At 38.6% G+C, this 17,688-nt stretch overlaps 1 protein-coding gene across 9 annotated transcripts in view; it reads left to right on the forward strand.

Annotated features, from left to right (window-relative positions):
- MCTP1 (multiple C2 and transmembrane domain containing 1) overlaps positions 1–16,971 on the forward strand; it is a 349,470-nt gene extending 332,499 nt beyond the window's left edge. For all 9 annotated transcript variants that reach the window (XM_041753629.1, XM_041753630.1, XM_041753633.1 and 6 more), the window contains 3 exons: positions 2,598–2,707; positions 13,848–13,945; positions 14,914–16,971. In XM_041753629.1, the coding sequence (XP_041609563.1) occupies positions 2,598–2,707; positions 13,848–13,945; positions 14,914–14,985 (280 nt within the window). In that variant the 3' untranslated portion in view covers positions 14,986–16,971. The remainder of the gene's footprint in view (positions 1–2,597; positions 2,708–13,847; positions 13,946–14,913) is intronic.
- Positions 16,972–17,688: the final 717 nt, after the last annotated feature.

Genomic DNA, 17,688 nt, shown 5'->3' on the forward strand with positions numbered 1-17,688 from the left:
ACATCATAGCCAGTTGAAGGATCTGATCAGATCCTGGCTGTGGACCAGCCTTGGGAAGAACTGAGTTTTGTAGAACAGGTACAGACAAAGGTATAGGTATAGGGTGATGTATAGAACCTGCATAGGATCCAGTGAGTCTTACATGAGCCATCTTTTCTGCACAATTTTTTTGAATATTAAAAAGGAGAAAGTCCCCTGGGGTCACATGAGATAAAATGCATCTACCCAGAAAGCAGATTCAGAAGCAATCATTAAGTACCAAGTGAAAAGCCTCTATAATTACCACATCTTGTTACTAAATAATCATTCCAGAACTTTCTTGAATTGCATCTTTTTTGGGGGAAGATCATAGTCTAGATTTAGTTTTCATGATGCACTGTGGAAATAGAAAAGGGCAGTCTTTTTTTTTTTTTTTTCTGACATTAGCTACACTGGTAAGGATTCCTTGCCATTTATCCTTCCAAGACGAGAAAGAAGAACACAGGGAGCCCTTCAGGGAAGCTGCCCAGAAAAAGGGTTTTCTGACTGAAGAGCCAGTGCCCTTGCACACTGAGGAGTGTTGATGGATGGCTCTGAGCTGAGCCCCAGGAAAGCAAGCAGACCCTCAGCCTTCTGTTCTCTCCACAAATGGGCAGAAGCAAGGGAAGCACAGGTGTCAGTGAGGGAAGGAAGGCATGATCCTTTACAGGTGACAGTTAAACAGGGCGCTCACTCTGGCCATGGGAGGAAAAAGACAAAGAGGAAAGCCAGACCCCAAGAGTTACTGAAAACAAGATGAGACTGATCTAATTTTGACTCTTTTACTAGAAAACACATGTTTAGAAAACACTGGACCTTAAATGGACACAAAAGGCAAGCTATTGGCCCACAGAGCTAAAGATTCACTCCTAAGTGTTATGCTGAAGTAAAATATAGGAAGAAGACCCCTTAATCATCCTTTAGTGGATCAAAATCTGCCCTGGATAACTCCCCCCCCCCCCGCCCCCCGCCCAGGTGTAAATAACATGTTACCAGGAAATGAAAGAACATTAAAAATAGTCATATATCCATATCACATGGAATTTCATATTTTCTTGAAGTGTCTTTGTGGCCCTTGTCACTGCAATAGACTCCTAGAGTTGATTAGCTCTGAAAACATCATTTTGGTCCAAAAAACATCACTACCAGTCCCCCTTGTTACAATAGAAGTTGTCCTCACTTTTCAAGTGGGAAGTTGAGGCATAGAAAAGTTGACTCATCTTAAGTCACAGAGGAGAATCTAGGCTTTGAATGCAGATCACATACTTCCTCTGCTCTTTTTTCATTAAACGATGAAGGGTCCCCCAGTGGTATGTGTTAGATGCTCCTGAGAGGCTGGCTGTATGAGCCAACTGTACGCCCGCACATGGTGACATGGTTATATACCCGACACTGATGACTCCATGCAATGGTTCTGTTTTATTATTTTGCCACTCTCTCTCTCTCTCTCTTAAAAACTATAAGATTCACTACAGATTATCTACACAAAAGCTGCTAAATCATTACAGTCTTTCCATGTCCCATTTCCCTGATTTTTGGCACCTATTTTTACATTTTCTGTCTTTTTTTGTTGTTGTTGTTCCACTACATTCCTTCCCATCTTCTTAGTACTGTCTTTTTGGTAACCCCGTCCCCCATTTTTGTTCATTGATCCCTTTTTTTGGCTCTTTGTTCTGATGTTTTCTCACTGTCAACACGTAGTCTTGCAGCCTTCCCCAACCCTCTACATTATCCATCATCAGCAGTATGGGAACACTGCAGACCCATCAGCCAGGCCCTGCTATGACCCGTTGTGCCAGCTTACACTCCATTTTCACAGTCTTTCCAACATATGTACTGCGCGTGCTCTCCTTTGCCAGAAATAACCCAGGGAGAATAGTAGTCAATACTGACTTTATTTCTTAATTATCTCTGTATTTCTGGGAAAGGCAATGATGGCAGGTGAATTTTTACAAGGCTAACTACCCTGTTCCCCTTCCTGACTTCTAGATCCATTGAAACATAACTGAAGTGAAAAGTGAGTATTCCTCAAAGGAATTCTAAACCTGAGAGGATTTACACAACAGTGTGAGCGTTAACTCTACAGACAATTGCTGACATTTTATTTCCAGTGTCTGCAATCCAGTGTGAGTTGAAAAAAGAATGAATGGTAGGCCCAGGGGCATTCTCCTCTATGAAAATCTGGAGAAAACAAGATTGGCTACTAGTTTTAGAAGTAGAAAAACACACATACACACAAAGAGGTAGAAAAACACATTTAAAAAAAAATTTTTTTTTTTTTTGAGCCACATAAGGAGTCACCCAACTAGTGCACAACTTCAGACCGTAAAGTCCCCTGGGACAATCTGGAAGGGTTGGCAGTCAGACCTGTTCACATGGGCCCTGCTTTCATGAAACGGCACACTGTGACTAACCTGTGTCCTCTGACAGGCTACTACAATTGCCTTCTATTCCAGAGAGAAATGCAGTCTTACTAGATCCCTCGTCTAGAGTCTGAGTCAGAATCACTTTATTTTAATCTTTGTTTGAAAAGAGTATATGAAGTGCTCAGATTGCTGACGTGTTACTTTCTCATTTAGTACTTTCAACTGGACAGTCCCATTCTTAAGCTGGCTGGCCATTGTAGCCCTCTGTGTGTTCACAGTCATCCTGTACTTCATTCCACTGAGATACATTGTCCTTGTCTGGGGTAAGTAAAGCCTTTTTTTTTTTTTTTTTTAAACTGTCTTAGATACTAGGAACGAACTATTTTTAAGGGATGAGTTATACTGTCAGTAGTTCCCTATATTTATGATCATGAAGCTACTCCATGATGAAAAGAGACAGGTCAGTTAAAAATCACAACAGTATAAAGATTTAGGTCTACCTACAAAATGCATTTTTCTTATCTGGCACCATAGGCTCCATCATACTGTAAACATGTAGTTGTGCAGATTCTTCATATATCAAAGTGTAGCTTTGTCTAGATATCATTCTGATTTATTTTTACCACTTATACGTAAACAGAGGCATTTCGATCCGTATGGTGCATTTAGGACAATATGCTTTTGTGCTGTGGTACTTTATCTTGTAGAAGCGTCCGTAAACATGGGACTATATATGGCCGCCTATTTAAGAGGTCACCTTTAGGATGCAGGAAGAGGGTCCTTGGCACTGACAGGTTGCTTAGGAATAAGAAATCTGCTTTATGTGTACTAAACAAAAGTGCTTCTGCAAAAACCCACTTTAGAGGTGATATTTTTCCAGTCCTAATTTTTAATGCAGTAATGCTGCAATGCCAACAGTTCCTGTGGCCCTAGATTCCACTTAGGTGATAGTTTCAGCATTCTGCATTGTTTTCAGGTTCCTCTTCCTTATCTGAGAAAATTTGTGCTTGGAAGAAAATGGTCAGTGTCTATGATGGACTAACTTATAAAACTACATTAATGATATACATATATATACAAGACCAGCTAGAAGTAGGATTCTTTACTTAACCACTGGCCTGCACACACATAAGATTGCTAAACATACACAAAATGCAAAGAACCAAACTGGGTGTTAATTCCAGAAAATACATGTTTACACTAAAAGCAAAAAGGTCAAAAGGAATGTTTTATTATTTTAAGACTTTAAGAGAGATGTGTGAATAAAGTGACGGAGGGGTCTGAGGTCCCCACACCCTCCAGTTTTAAGATTCCTATTTCTCTGTTCTTTTTGGCCTATCTTGTCATGTCCTTAGTAAGCCCTCTTACCCTTTATCATCACTCCCCTTACCTTTATAGCTCGGGGAGGGAGGAATAATGATTATTTTTTCCCTTCTTATAATTTGAACAGTTTCAAATAAGATAGTACTTTCACTTGTTTCACTTGTTAAACAAGGACGGAGGCATTTCTTCCCTCGGTGTATTCAAACCCTCAACTTTCATTCCTTCTTTTGATGTATAAAACAGATGCTGTTTTATTGAAGGAATTCCGGGTAAGGCAATAGGTGTGCCACTTTATTATCTCTAACCTTCCTAGGGTCAGATCTGCTGTCTCCATTGTGATAGTTGATGAATTTCTGGGGTTTTTTCCCCCAGCGTTCTCAGAAACTGGAACCCATGGCAGACATCTGGCTCTGTAACCTGGGGTGGCCTCACTGGCTCTGTCTTAAACGTAATTCTTAGAGAATGTGCTCGGGCCTCTTGTTTCACCAAAAGAAATAAAACAAGAACAGTATTTCTTCAGTGCTATGTGATTGCTGAAATATTAACTAGAAATTTAAGACATGGGTCTCACATGGGGAGACGGACCAAAATCAAGAATGCAAAAGATGTTTATTCTGCTGAGCTTCCTGAAGAAGAGCCAAGATGTTCTAACTTATGGTCCAGTCTTTACAAGCCTGTTGACTTCATATAAAGCTGTTAATTTATTTTTTCATATGTGAATATGCTTGGTCATATATTAAGTGCAATATAAATTTCAAAGAGTAGACTTATCCCATTGAAATCCTACCTTATATCCTACAATGTGTAGAATAGATGCTTCTGGTTTTATATATTGTTTCAACACCTCTATCTCATTAAAGTTTTTGTTTCTATAATAGCTCCAATTTCATCTATATGTACCCCTCAGTCACATTTGCTCTTCAGGTAGTGCAGAGGATTAACTGTTGAATAATTTAGTATGAGTAGATATGGCTCATCTGTAATGGTTCTTGGCTGTTCTATTCCAAAAGTGATCCAAGTAAGTCAATCACAGCATCTTTTGCAAGCATTAAATTTAAATTTTGTGTAATTTAAAAGGAAAATTGCTTCCTGAAAATCTCAGTGCCAGAGATGTAGAAACGGAAACATTTTCTTCCCCCATGGTGAGAACTTTTAAGATCTACTCTCTTAGCAACTTTCAGATATGCAATACAGTATTGTTAACTGTAGTCCTCATGCTATAAATTACATCCCTGTCACTTATTTAGTAACTGAAAATTTGTACCCCTTCACCCATTTCACCCATCCTCCCACTTGCTGCCTCGGGTAACTAAACATACACAAAATGCGAAGTTTGGATCTATGAGCTTGGCTTATTTATTTATTTGACTCATTTCACTTAGCATAATGCTTTCAAGGCCCACCTCCATTGTTGCAAATGGCAAAATTTCCTTGATTTTTATGGTTAATAGTCCACTGTATATACATAGACAATATTTCCTTTATCCATTCATCTGTCAGTGGACACTTAGGTTGTTTCCGTGTCTTGGCTATTATATAAACAGGGCTGCAGTGAACATGTGCCAGGAGGGTGTATTTATCTTCTTGAGTTAGTGTTTTTGTTTTCTTTGGATAAATGTCCAGAAGTGGAATTGCAGGAATGTAGGGCAGTACCACTTTTTCTTTCTTTCAGGACTATACATACTGTATTCCGTGGCGCAGCAGTTTACACTTCCACCAACAGTGAATGAGGGTTTCTGTTTCTCCACACTTGTGGAGAAATGCCTGCCAACACTTGTTATTCCTTGTCTTTTTGGTAATAGCCATTCTAACAGTTGTGAGGTGATATCTCAAGGTGTTTTTGAATTGCATTTCCCTGATAGTGATATTGAGCATCTTTTCACATACTAGTTGGCTATCTGTAGGTCTTACTTGGAAAAATGTCAATTTAGATCCTCTCCTTTGCCTATTTTTTAATTGGATTGTGTTTTTGTTTTTGCTACTGAGTTGTATTAGTTCTTGATATATTTTGGCTATTAGCCCCATAGCAGAGTTAAGATTTACAAATGTCTTCTCCCATGCGATAGGTTGCCTTTTCGTTTTATTGGTAGTTTCCTTTGCTGTGCAGAAGCTTTTTAGTAGGATATAGTCTGATTTATTTTTACTTTTGTTGATTTTGCTTCTTGGGGTCAAATCTGAAATGTTTCCAAGACTGATGTCAAGGAGTTTACCGCTTTTATTTTCTTCTCGGAGTTTCATGGCTTCCAGTCTTAAATACAAATCTCTAACCTATTTTGCGTTAATTTTTGCACATAAGATAGTAGTCTGGTTTCATTCTTTTGCATGTGGTTGTCCAGTTTTCTAACACCATTTATGAGACTGTCCTTCCTCCACTGTGTATTCTTGCCTACTCTGTCATAAATTTCTTGATCACATATGTGTGGTTTTATTTCTGCACTTTCTATTCTGTTCCATTGATCCATTTGTTTTTATGCCAATATCATACTGTTTTGACTACTATGGCTTTGTAATCAGAGAGCATGATGCCTCCAGCTTTGTTGTTGTTTCTCAAGATTGCTTTGGCTATTTGGGGTCTTTTGTGGTTCCATACCAATTTTAGGTTTGTTCTACTTCTGTGAAAAATGCCATTGAAATTTTGATAAGGATTGCATTGAATCTGTACATTACTTTTGGGTAGTCTCAACATTTTAACACTGTTCTTCCAATCCATGAACATGGACTATCTTTCCATTTATGTATGTTGTCTTCAATTTCTTTCATTAATGTCTTATAGTTTTCAGTATACAAGTCTTTCAGTTCATTAAATTTATTCATGGGTATTTTATTCTTTCTGATACAACTGTGAATGGGATTATTCTTAATTTCTCTTTCTGGTAGTTCTTTGTTAGTGTATAGAAACACAACAGATTTTTAACTGATTTTTGTATCCTGGGTTTGCAAGTTGGTTCCCATACACAGAATGCATAGACTGAAGAAAGAGGCAGACCATCTCAGAGTGGTAGGTGGTATATTTTATATACAAGGGAACTGACTTATGAGGCTTCTCTGGATTGGCCACAGGCAAGTAAATCTCCACCTTGCTCACTAGAATCTTAAAATTTTACATAGAGGAATTAGCTGGGCTCAGTCTCATATACAGTCCACATGGTCTCAGTAACACCTTACTTTATCAAGGCTACGTCTTTGGAGCAGTTCCCACTGTGAGTACATTTCATTGAAATGTAGAATGTACATTTCAAAAACCAAAGTGGGTGAGGAACCTCTAATTGTGAGTTCAGCAACCAAGTCAACCGTAAGTCATATCCTCTCCATTATATCTTCCCCATAATCCTGCAGCTTCATTGAATTCACTTATTAGGTTTTGTTTTTGTTTTGTTTTTTTGGTGGAATCTTTAGTCTTCTATATATATCATGATGTCATTTGCACATACTGAGTTTTTCTTTGCAATTCGGGTATTTTTATTTCTTTTTCTTGGCTGATTACTCTGGCTAGGACTCCCACTAGTCTGTTGAATAAAAGTGATGAAAGTGGGCTTTATCTTGTTTCTGAACTTAGGGGAAAAAGCTTTTAGTTTTTCATCACTATGTTAGCTATGGATTGTCATATATGGCCCTTTGTTATATTGATGTACGTTTCCTCTGTATCCACTTTGTGGAAAGTTTTTATCATCAATGGATGTTGAATTTTGTCAAATACTGTTCTGTATCTATTGAGATGATCATCTGGTTTTTATCCTTCATTTTCTTAACATAGCGTATGACACTGATTGGTTTTCAGATGTTGTACTATCCTTGTATCCCTGGAATAAATCCAAATTAATTGTGGTAAATAAGACTTTTAATTGTTCAATGCAGATTGCTAATATTTTGTTGATTTTTGTCCATCTCTGTTCATCAGGAATATTGGGCTGTATTTTCTTTTTGTGTGTGTGTGGGGGGGTTCTCTTCTAGTTTTTGGAAGATTAAGTAAGAAATATTCTATTCTTTGAATGTTTGGTAGAATTCAACAGTGAAACTGGTCCTGTTTGTGGGAAGGTTTTTGATTACTGATTCAGCTGCCTTCCCAGTAATCAGTCTGAATAGAAATTTTGTTTCTTCATGATTCAGTCTTAGAAGATTATATGTATCTAGTGTGTAGTCTTATGATCTTTTATACTTCTGTGGTTTCAGGTTTAACATAGCCTCTTTCAATTCTGATTTTATATGGTTCTTTTTTTTCTTGGTAAGTCTAGCTAAAGGCTTGCCATTTTACTCATTTTTTCAGAGAACCAGCTTCCTTCTATAACTTTGGGTTTTGTTTGTTGGTCTGTGAGATATAAAGCTAGGTTGAGATTTTTCTTTTTTTATTGAGGTAGGCATTTATTGCTATGAACTTCCCTCATAGAATTGCTTTGGTTGTATCCCCATACATTTTGGTATGTTGTATTTCTGTTTTCATTTTCCTCAAGGCATTCTTTTATTTCTTCATTGATTCATTGGTTCAGTAGCATGTTATTTGATCTCCCCATACTAGTGAATTTTCCAATTTTCTTCTTGTAATTGATTTTTGTATACTTTTTTATTGGAGTTTGATTTGCCAACATATAGTATAACATCCAATGCTCATCCCGTCAAGTACCCCCTTCAGTGCCTGGCACCCAGTCACCCGATCCCCCTGCCCACCTCCCCATGTAATTGATTTCTGTATTCATACCATGGTGGTTGAAAAAGATGCATGATATGATTTCAGTCTTCTTTATTAAGACCTGTTTTGTGGCTTAACACATGAGCTGTCCTAGAGAATGTTCCATGTGCACTTGGGAAGAATATGTATTCTTCTGCTTTTGTACGGGATGTTTTATTGATGTCCGTTAGGTTCATGTGGTCAAACATGTCATTTAAGGCTGATGTTTCCTTATTGGTTTTCTGCCTGGATGATCTAGGTGTTGATGTGAGGTAGTAAAGTACTCTAGTGGGGATTCCTGGGTGGCTCAGCAGTTTAGCACCTGCCTTCGGCCCAGGGTGTGATCCTGGAGACCTGGGATCGAGTTCCCCATCGGGCTCCCTGCATGGAGCCTACTTCTCCCTCTGCCTGTGTCTCTGCCTCTCTCTCTTTTTCTCTGTGTCTCTCATGAATAAATAAAATCTTAAAAAAGAAAAAAGATTTAAAAAAAAAAGTACTCTAATACTATATTGCTATTTCTTCTTTTATATCTGTCAATATTTGCTTTATAAGTTCAGGAGCTCCTATATTGACTGTATAAATATTTTAAAATGTTATATCCTCTTGTTGGGTTAACCCCTTTTTCATTATGTAATATCCTTCGTAGTCTCTTATTATTGTTTTAAAATGTTTTGTCTGATGTAAGCATAGCTACCCCAGCTTTCTTTTGGTTTTCATTTGCATGGAATATGTTTTTTCCATTCCTTCACTTTCACAGTCTGTGTCTTTATATCTGAAGTGCATCTCTTCTAGGCAGCATACATATAAATGGGTCTTGCTTTTTATCCATTCAGCCATTTGATATGTTTTGACTGGAGAATTTATCTCATTTGCAGTTAATTACTGCATAGGTATGTACCTATTGGCATTGTGTTGTTCTCTGTCTTGTAGTCCCTCTGTTCTTTTTTTTCTTTTGCTGTCTTCCTTGGTGATTTGATGGCTTTCCTTGGTAGTATGCTTTGATTGCTTTATTATCTTTTGTGTATCTAGTTTTAGGTTTTTGCCTTATAGTTATCATGAGGCTTACATATTACAACTTACAACAGTCTATTTTGTTGGCAACAGTGGAAGGTTGGATGCATTTTTAAGCTCTATATTTTAACTCTCCACCCACATGTTCTGTTTCTGATGTTACATTTAACATCTTTTAATCTTGTATATTCCTTAACTAATTATTATAGTTACATTTTTGTAACGTTTGTCTTTTAACCTTCATGCTAACTTTATAGGTGATTAATCTACTACCTTTACTATATATTTACCATTACCAATGAGATCTATAATGTTTTCTTAACTACTTATAATTAGCATCCTCCCTTTTTCAGCTTAATGTAGTCCCTTCTTTTAACATTTCTTGTAAGCCCAGTTTCATGGTGATGAACTCCTTTAACTTTTGCGCCACTCTTTCTGGCTTGCAGTTTTTGTTGAAAAATGTGCTTATGGCATTATGGGGGTTCCCTTGTACTTACCTAGTTGTTTTGCTATTTTTAAGATTTTTTTGGGGGGGTCATCTTTCCCCTTTTGATTTTTTAGCTATAATGTGTCTTGGTGTGGGTCTTTTTACCTCCTTTTTTGGAACTTTCTGGTCTTCCTGGCTTTGCATGTATTTCCTTCCACAGGTTAGGAAGGTTTTCAGTCCCCTTTTTCACCTCTTTCTGGGACCCCTATAATGTGAATGTTAGTATGGTTAGTTTTGCCCCATGTCCCTTAAGTATTCTTTAGTTTCATTTTTTTTTCCTTTCTGTTGTTCTGCTTGGTTGAATTCCACTGCCAGATCTTTGAGTTCAATAGTCCTGTTTCATCTAGTCTGTTGTTGAACCCTTCTAACATATTTTTCAGTTCAATGACTGGATTCTTCAGCTCTGTGACTTTTATTTGGTACTTCCTTAGATTTTCCATCTCTCTGTTGAAGCTCTCACTGTGGTCTGTTCTTCTGAGTTTGGTAAGCATCAATATGACCACACTTTGAACTCTTTACCAGGTAAATTAGTTACCTATTTCATTAAGGTTTTTTCCAGAGATTTTCTTTTTCTTCCTTCTGGAACATATTCCTCTGTTTCTTCATTTGCCTCAAGTCTGTGTTGGTTTCTATGCATTAGATGAAATAACCCTTCTCCCATTTTTGAAGACCTGGCTTTGCTTAGGAGGTGAACATTATTGTTCAACCCTGCCTTAGCTCTTGGTTGTCTAACCTGTGTGATTGTCTGAATAACCTATTTTAATAGCTCCCAATAGTTGATGGTGTGCCAAGACCAGTCAGTACCTAGGTTTAGGCTGGATAAAACCAAACCCATAGACAGCAGCTCCTAAATAATGCAAATATATATAGTCCTATAGGACTACAAGTGTAAGCCCCACTGGTCACTAGACTCTGGGAGACAGTAGCTAAAATTGGGGCTCCAGATGAGAGTATGTAAGTAAATTCCTTTCAAGGAGATGCCAGTGTACTGTAGCAATAACACAAAGATGGCTTCCTGCAGCGTACATGTCCTCAGAGCACTTTTCTAAGCCTCTAGATATATTTCCAACTTGAAGTATGCTGTGCAGGCCTGAAGCTCTAGGACAATCAAATAGGTCTCTTTCACTGATAGACTACGGATGTATTTTAGCTGGATGTCTGTGCACTGCCTTGGGGGGTGGTAGCCTGCCTCTCTAATGGTTACAGTCCTGTGGGATCCAGAAATACAAGCCTCATGCCTACCAGTGCTGGGAGATCAAAGGGTATTCCCTCAGTGGCAGCTGTAAAAAGCAGGGCACCAGATATACATAAAACCTCCCCTCTGAGAGATACTGCTGCTCTGAAGCATGGCACAGTATCTACTCTCCAAGGTTTCTGGAGTTTACAGTCAGCCCTTATATGTTTAATTAGAAGCCCACCCCTCAGGCAGCAACTATGATGATAAGCTTTGTCTGTGACCAAGACTGAACATCTGAGTCTGTTGCCTCTAGCTATGTCCTCAGGGTGGTAGCTGTTTGAGAACTCTGTTTTCTTTGCTTATAGTCCTGTGAGCATGAGCCCCATGGGCCATCACAGTCAGGTGATACAGTGTCCTGCTACAAAAGTCAAGGGTGTCAAACAAGAATAGAAGTTCCTTCCTGGGAGATGCAATATATAAGCTATAGTGAGGCAGAGAGTGTAGAGTGCATCCATTGGACTCTGTTCCACGAGAACTCCATAAACTCTCAGAAGTGGGCCAGCAGAGGGTTGCACAGCAGCCCAAAGCTCCTCTATAAATAAATAGGTTTCTTCTCAGAAAGACTGGGGGTCTCTTTCAGTCTGCTGTCTGATACAGTGTACTGGGGACGGTGGTCTGCCAAGAATGGTCTCTCTGATTGTTAGCATCCCATATAATTCAGTAATGGAAGCAACACTGGCCTACTGAGCCCAACAATCAAGAGGTGTTCCCCTTACTGGCAGCCACATAAACCAAGGCACCAGATGTATGTAAAAACTCCTCTCCAGGAAATGTTGGTGCTCTGAAGCATGGCAGAGAGAGAATGTGAGGATGATGACTCCCAGTCAGGGGTGGGTGGGTAAAAATGGCACCCATCAGCTCTACAAGGCAAACAGGATACAAATATGTCACCCACCAGTAAGAAAGTATCCCAGCAGGCCCCTGACCCTCCAGCTGAAGTTTTAAAGTTATGTGAAAGAGATTTATTTGCTTAAAGTCTGGGTGCTTTTCTAAAGGCTGCCTCTATGCTGCACCCTGGGGCAAGTGAATCTGCACAGGAGCCTTTGAGCCATTTCTCAGTTCACTACAGTTCCTTATATCTCATGGTTTTCAAAGCCAGATGTGTTGGGGGCTCATCTCTCAGGTACAGGACTTAAAAACTGGGGTGCCTGATATAGGGTACAACCGTTGCTCCTCAGAGAGAAGCTCCATGTTTGTGAGTTATGTCATGATTGTTGGTTGCCTTGCTGGGCTAGGGTTTACAATGAGATTTTGTCTCATCTTCTCCTCCCCACTTCCATTTGGCGTTTTTCTCCTTTACCCAATGTGAAGAAGTTGCTCAGCTAGTTTTCATGTCTTTCTCAGAGGGAACTGTTCCATATGTAGCTGTAGATTTGGTATGTTCATAGGAGGAGGGGAGTTCAAGATCTTCCTACATTGCCATATTGAGCCACCTCCTAGATGTAAAACCAGACGTAAAACTGGGGCACCATACATGTGTAAAAGCTTCCGTAGCGGAGATACTGACACTCTGTGGAGTGAGGCAAAGGGAGTGTGTGGATATAGCATCCAAAAGCTGGAGCAAGGCAGAGGGAAAGTGCAAAGATGGGACCTCCAGTCTCTGGCTCCAGAGAGCACCACAGCCGTCCTTTGAATGTGTGTCTCCTCAGATGCCTACCCCTTGGACTGATGCTCCAACACAAGTAAACAAGCCTCTCCCAAAGTCCAGGCACCCCTCAATTACCTGCTTCCACGTGGGGCCCTGAGGTGACTCCAGGCATGCCAGCCCTTTAAGGGCTATTTCCTCAGATCACTATAGCCTTGTTGGTCTCGTAGTAGAAGTGAGCCCCATTGGTTTTCAAAGGTAGAGGTTTTGGAGGGTCATCATCTCATAGGTGCGTGTGTTAAAAGCTGGGGGGTGCCTGATGTGGGGTTCAAACCTTTCACTCCTCAAGAAGAAACTACTACAGCTTTTAAGTTACTTCCTAACAGCAGGTTGCCACACTGAGGGTAAGGTTCATCATGAAATTATGTCCAGGCCTCTCCTACCTGCTTCAAAGTGAGTCTTCTCTCAGCACCAGAAATGTAGGAAGAGAGTTTAGGGTCCTCTTGCTTCATCATCTTTAAAGCTATCTATCTATCATCTATCTATCTATCTATCTATCTATCTTTTTAAAGCCAGTGGTAAACTCTCTCATTTCATATCATTCTGAGAAAAAGCAAAAAGGACAACTGTCTTCGAAACATTTAGTTCGTATAACATTAACACCTCTTCCCATTAAAACAAAACAAAACCCAGTCAAGGTTTATCTTTTGAAAAAAGGGAAAACCAGTAAATCAGACTTCTTTTGCCTTGCAAAGTTTCACCATAGATGGAACACTAAAGCAAGGCTTCTAAGTAATGTGACACTGAGTGGCAAAGCAAGATACAGCACTGCTCATTCTTGCCAGATGCCTTTTGTTTCCAAATAAAAAGCCTTTCCTGCTGGGAAGAAGCCACAAAATAAAAGAGAAAACCAGAGCAGCCATTGAGTTGGGATGGAGCTAGGAAGGGGACAAAGGAAAGGAGAGAAAGAAAGAAAACTGGAAGAAGGGAGGGAGGAAGGGAAGACCGGAGGAGAAAACAGGGTGTATTGGTTCAGTCAAGACTGAAGAGCAGCTTAATCTAGATCTTCAAATCACTGCAGCATATGGAAAAGTATGTGATTTCTCTGATTCCTACATTTGGAGATTTCACTCATGTTTAACCTGTCACTTTTTCAGGCATCAATAAATTCACAAAAAAGCTTCGGAGTCCATATGCAATTGATAACAATGAACTACTTGACTTCCTTTCCAGAGTCCCTTCAGATGTACAAGTGGTATGTATGTTTCACTATGCCTGCTATTTAATGTAGGATGGCACTGGGTTTTTGCTTTTCATCCATTTAATTTCAAAGGTTTTAGAAGAACCACTTAAAGTTAAAAAGGCCCTTGGCAGTTTAGCCCACTCGGGGTGTTATGCAAGAAGAACTTTATAGAGAATGGGTAATGTTGAATGAGAGAGGGTTGCATCAAGAACCTACCAGGGCTTGTAGGAGCAATTTTCCTCCAAAGAAGGTTCACTTAGAGTTTGTGAAGGGAAGTCCCCATTACCTGAAGGGAGGAAACAGGAATATAGATGATGAAAGCAAAATCTGCCAGAGAACATTGGAAAAACACTTCTTTGCATAATTTGGAGGAATTAAGTGTTAAAAATGTACATTTTGGAGACCTTGGTGGGTGAGGTGGGGTGGGGAGTAACTGCTTTTTCAAGACTGGGGCACACCTCCATCCTTTAAAATCCTTGGAGGCTAATGCCCATTAATTATCAATTATTTTCAGAATAAATGAAAAACGTTTTTATCAAAATCTGGAAGCTATGTTCCGGCAATACCTTTCTTCCTTTGTTTCAGTTGAGTTTTTGATTTAGTATCTGACAGGAGAGTGGCCTGGAGAGAGATTAAGCCTAAATTAAACAAACAGTAAATTGCAAGGAACCATTATCCAGCCTTTCAAAATTAAGAGAAAGATGGTTTTTGCTTTAAAGTCCTCTGTTATTGACAGTGAAGAGGCGCCTATTACCAAAGTTCACATCACCGCTCTCACGTAATTTCTGGCAGGATTTCCCTCCTGATTCTTGCTCTATCATTCTATTGTTTTCTGCATCCCAGCTGCAGCTCTCCTAGAGCTTCCAGGGTGAGCACTCTTCCCACCCCTGCCTCCAAGCAGTCTCTCATTCCTCTGCTTTGCCTGCCTTTGCCAGAAAGTGACCACCTGACCAGTCTTTCTCTGAACTCTGTTTAAACAGGTGCAATACCAAGAACTGAAACCAGATCCTTCCCATAGCCCGTGTAAAAGGAAGAAAAACAATCTTGGCTAGCCAGCTCCCAGCACTGAGGAGACCAGCATCTGTTTGGGAAGATAAAAGAAAAAGCCTTCAGCCTCAGCAGCATTTCCTTTCTTCCTGCTTTTTATTTATTTTGCTTTTTTATCATGATCGAGAGAATTTGTAAATAGTGTACAAAGGCATATGTCTTTGAAAATATACTTCCATTGTACAGACTCCATTTGATAAAGGGTTAGCTGTTGCTGTGTGAAAGCCTTGTTGGCTGTGGATAATAATATAACACACTGAAACAACAAATACAAGAATGGTAACGTTGGGAGATATACACTTCTCTAATTACAAGTGGAAGAACCAGAGTATTACATTAAATGCTCAGCTGTGCTCTGATTAAATCTACATAAAATGTAAATGTCAATTTGATTTTTAAGGTTTTTTTTTTTTAATGTGACTATTTTTTATCTGAAAAGTAATCCATTACAGTTTTCTATGTTTTATACATTTCAAAAGGGAAGGGGGGAAATCCCAAAATCTGACTTATGGAACAGATGCATTTCAATTTAACATAGATTCTGACTTCAGATCCTGACTTTCATTCCTGTGCAAATTATTGAGCTATGACTCGGCTTATTTTACACTAATGAGCAAAGGTACAGTCACTCCGTCAAGATAATTCTTCCACACTCTACAAAGAAAACTTCCAAACCTTTTATCATTCCATCTGAAACCTCAAAATCTCTACAGGACTACACATAAATACTGCCAGGTTTATACATGATTGCCTATTTGAATTTTTATACCTACCACTACTTTAATTTGTACCGAGTTAGCAAGCTAGTCACCCAGTTCAGTTATCAAAAATAGTAGCAAACTAAATCCGTATTGCTTTTGGTGTCTCTGTGCATCTAAAAATATTTAATACTCAAAAGTATTCTCACACACACAGAAAGTATCTGCTTTCTCATTAAATTACTGAAATGCTTTAATGCAGAGTATGATTTTTGTTATTAGTGTGAATTTTAATGTAAAGAATGCTAGTGTGCTAAGTGATATGCCAGTTGTTTCATTACATTCATTTCTAAAAAAACTAATCATTCTTGATAATACGAATGCATGAAACCTATTTTGTAAAAAACATAAAACAAAAAACAAACCACAACTGCTTATGGGGAAGGGGGAGTTTGCCTTTAAAAAACTGTTTCACTACTTACCATAGAATCTATACTTAAAAATTGCATTCCCAAGACTTATGATAGTTTTTGTACCTAACTCCCTGATAAATCACGGGAGTATACCTCTGGAGAGAGAAATAATTTGGTGAGAATGTTTTACTTCCCTGACTGGGTAGGGGATTAAGCTTGGCTGAAAATGCTGTAGACAATGTTTTGCACTACTTTATTAATAGAGTGGGATAGGGTGAAGGGGGGGAGGGTTATGATGGAAAAACACAGAAAAACTAGAAGCCAGAAATATATATTTCACTCTAAGATTCTTTAAAGATAAATTTAATCTCATCGAAGCTAATTTTTAAAGTATTTTTATTTTAAAGCGACGTTGTTAAATACTATTTCTTATTATATAACTATTTTGATCTGTTTATACACTATGCTTGAAAGAGAATGTCAATTAAATTCCCTTTCTACAGAAAGGCTTTGACCTCAATATGCTCTATTTAGGTCACCATGTTTATAATGACATGCTTATATCCGCATACCATCACTGTTTGTTGCTTGGACATAATACTCCATAAAGCTGATGTTGCCACAGAAAGTTTATTGATGGGATAATTTGTTTGAAATACCTTTTGATTATACCTTGTGTGAGATTTATGTTTCGTGCTGACAGTGTCTACTCAAATGTCTACAAGCCTGATATTGTACAATTTCAGATGTACCTAGTGCATAGTAACCATTAACAGATGCCTAATTTTTGTTTCATTCTACCAACTTTCAGATGTTAAGTTCAGTGGTAATGTTGACTATACATTCACTGCATTAAATAAAAAAAAATCTTTTCTAAGTATACTCAGTACTCCTTTTTCTTTGCTTCTCTCTCTCTTTTTGGTGGTTGGTTGTGAGTGCTGGAGGATTGTTTGCATATTCTTATAAATGAAACTTAGTTTGGTTTGGGCAAATAAGGCCTTCCCTAAAACCTTGACCATTGTATGAAACTCACTACCCACCTTCGAAGGAGTGAGCATGCAATGAAGTTGACATAAGAGTAAGAACTATCTTGAGGCATGAAATGATATTCAGAGGCATCTTCATTGCTTTCAAGACCACCACATTCACAGACTGAAAAACTGTGTCTAATAAAATTTTAACTATTTCTTTCCCCCTCTCACATAGGTACAGTTTTGCCTTTTGAAAGCTGTTTAACTTGATTTAGTTTTGAGGTTTCCACGTATCTCGAATGTCACTCCCAATAGGGGTGAGACTGCTAAATCCAGGAATCTTGTCAACTATTAAATATATTCCTCAGTGTTTTTTGGTGAGTAAATTCACTAAAGGTCATTCACATGGCAAAGTACTATTATTGCTATTAATTGTGGTAATTCCTAAGAAATGTATGTTAAACTTTTTTTTTTCATTTAGAGCAAGAATACTTGCTCATTTTGGTACTGTTCCACAGATTCAAACTGACAGATGCTATAGGGATTCCAGATTATATTTGAACCATACTATATACTAGGATAATCTGAATATTTTTTTTCCAGGATTTTAAGTAATCTCCACACCC

Source organism: Vulpes lagopus, chromosome 4 (genome assembly GCF_018345385.1).
Source record: "Vulpes lagopus strain Blue_001 chromosome 4, ASM1834538v1, whole genome shotgun sequence".
Lineage (NCBI taxonomy): Eukaryota > Metazoa > Chordata > Mammalia > Carnivora > Canidae > Vulpes > Vulpes lagopus.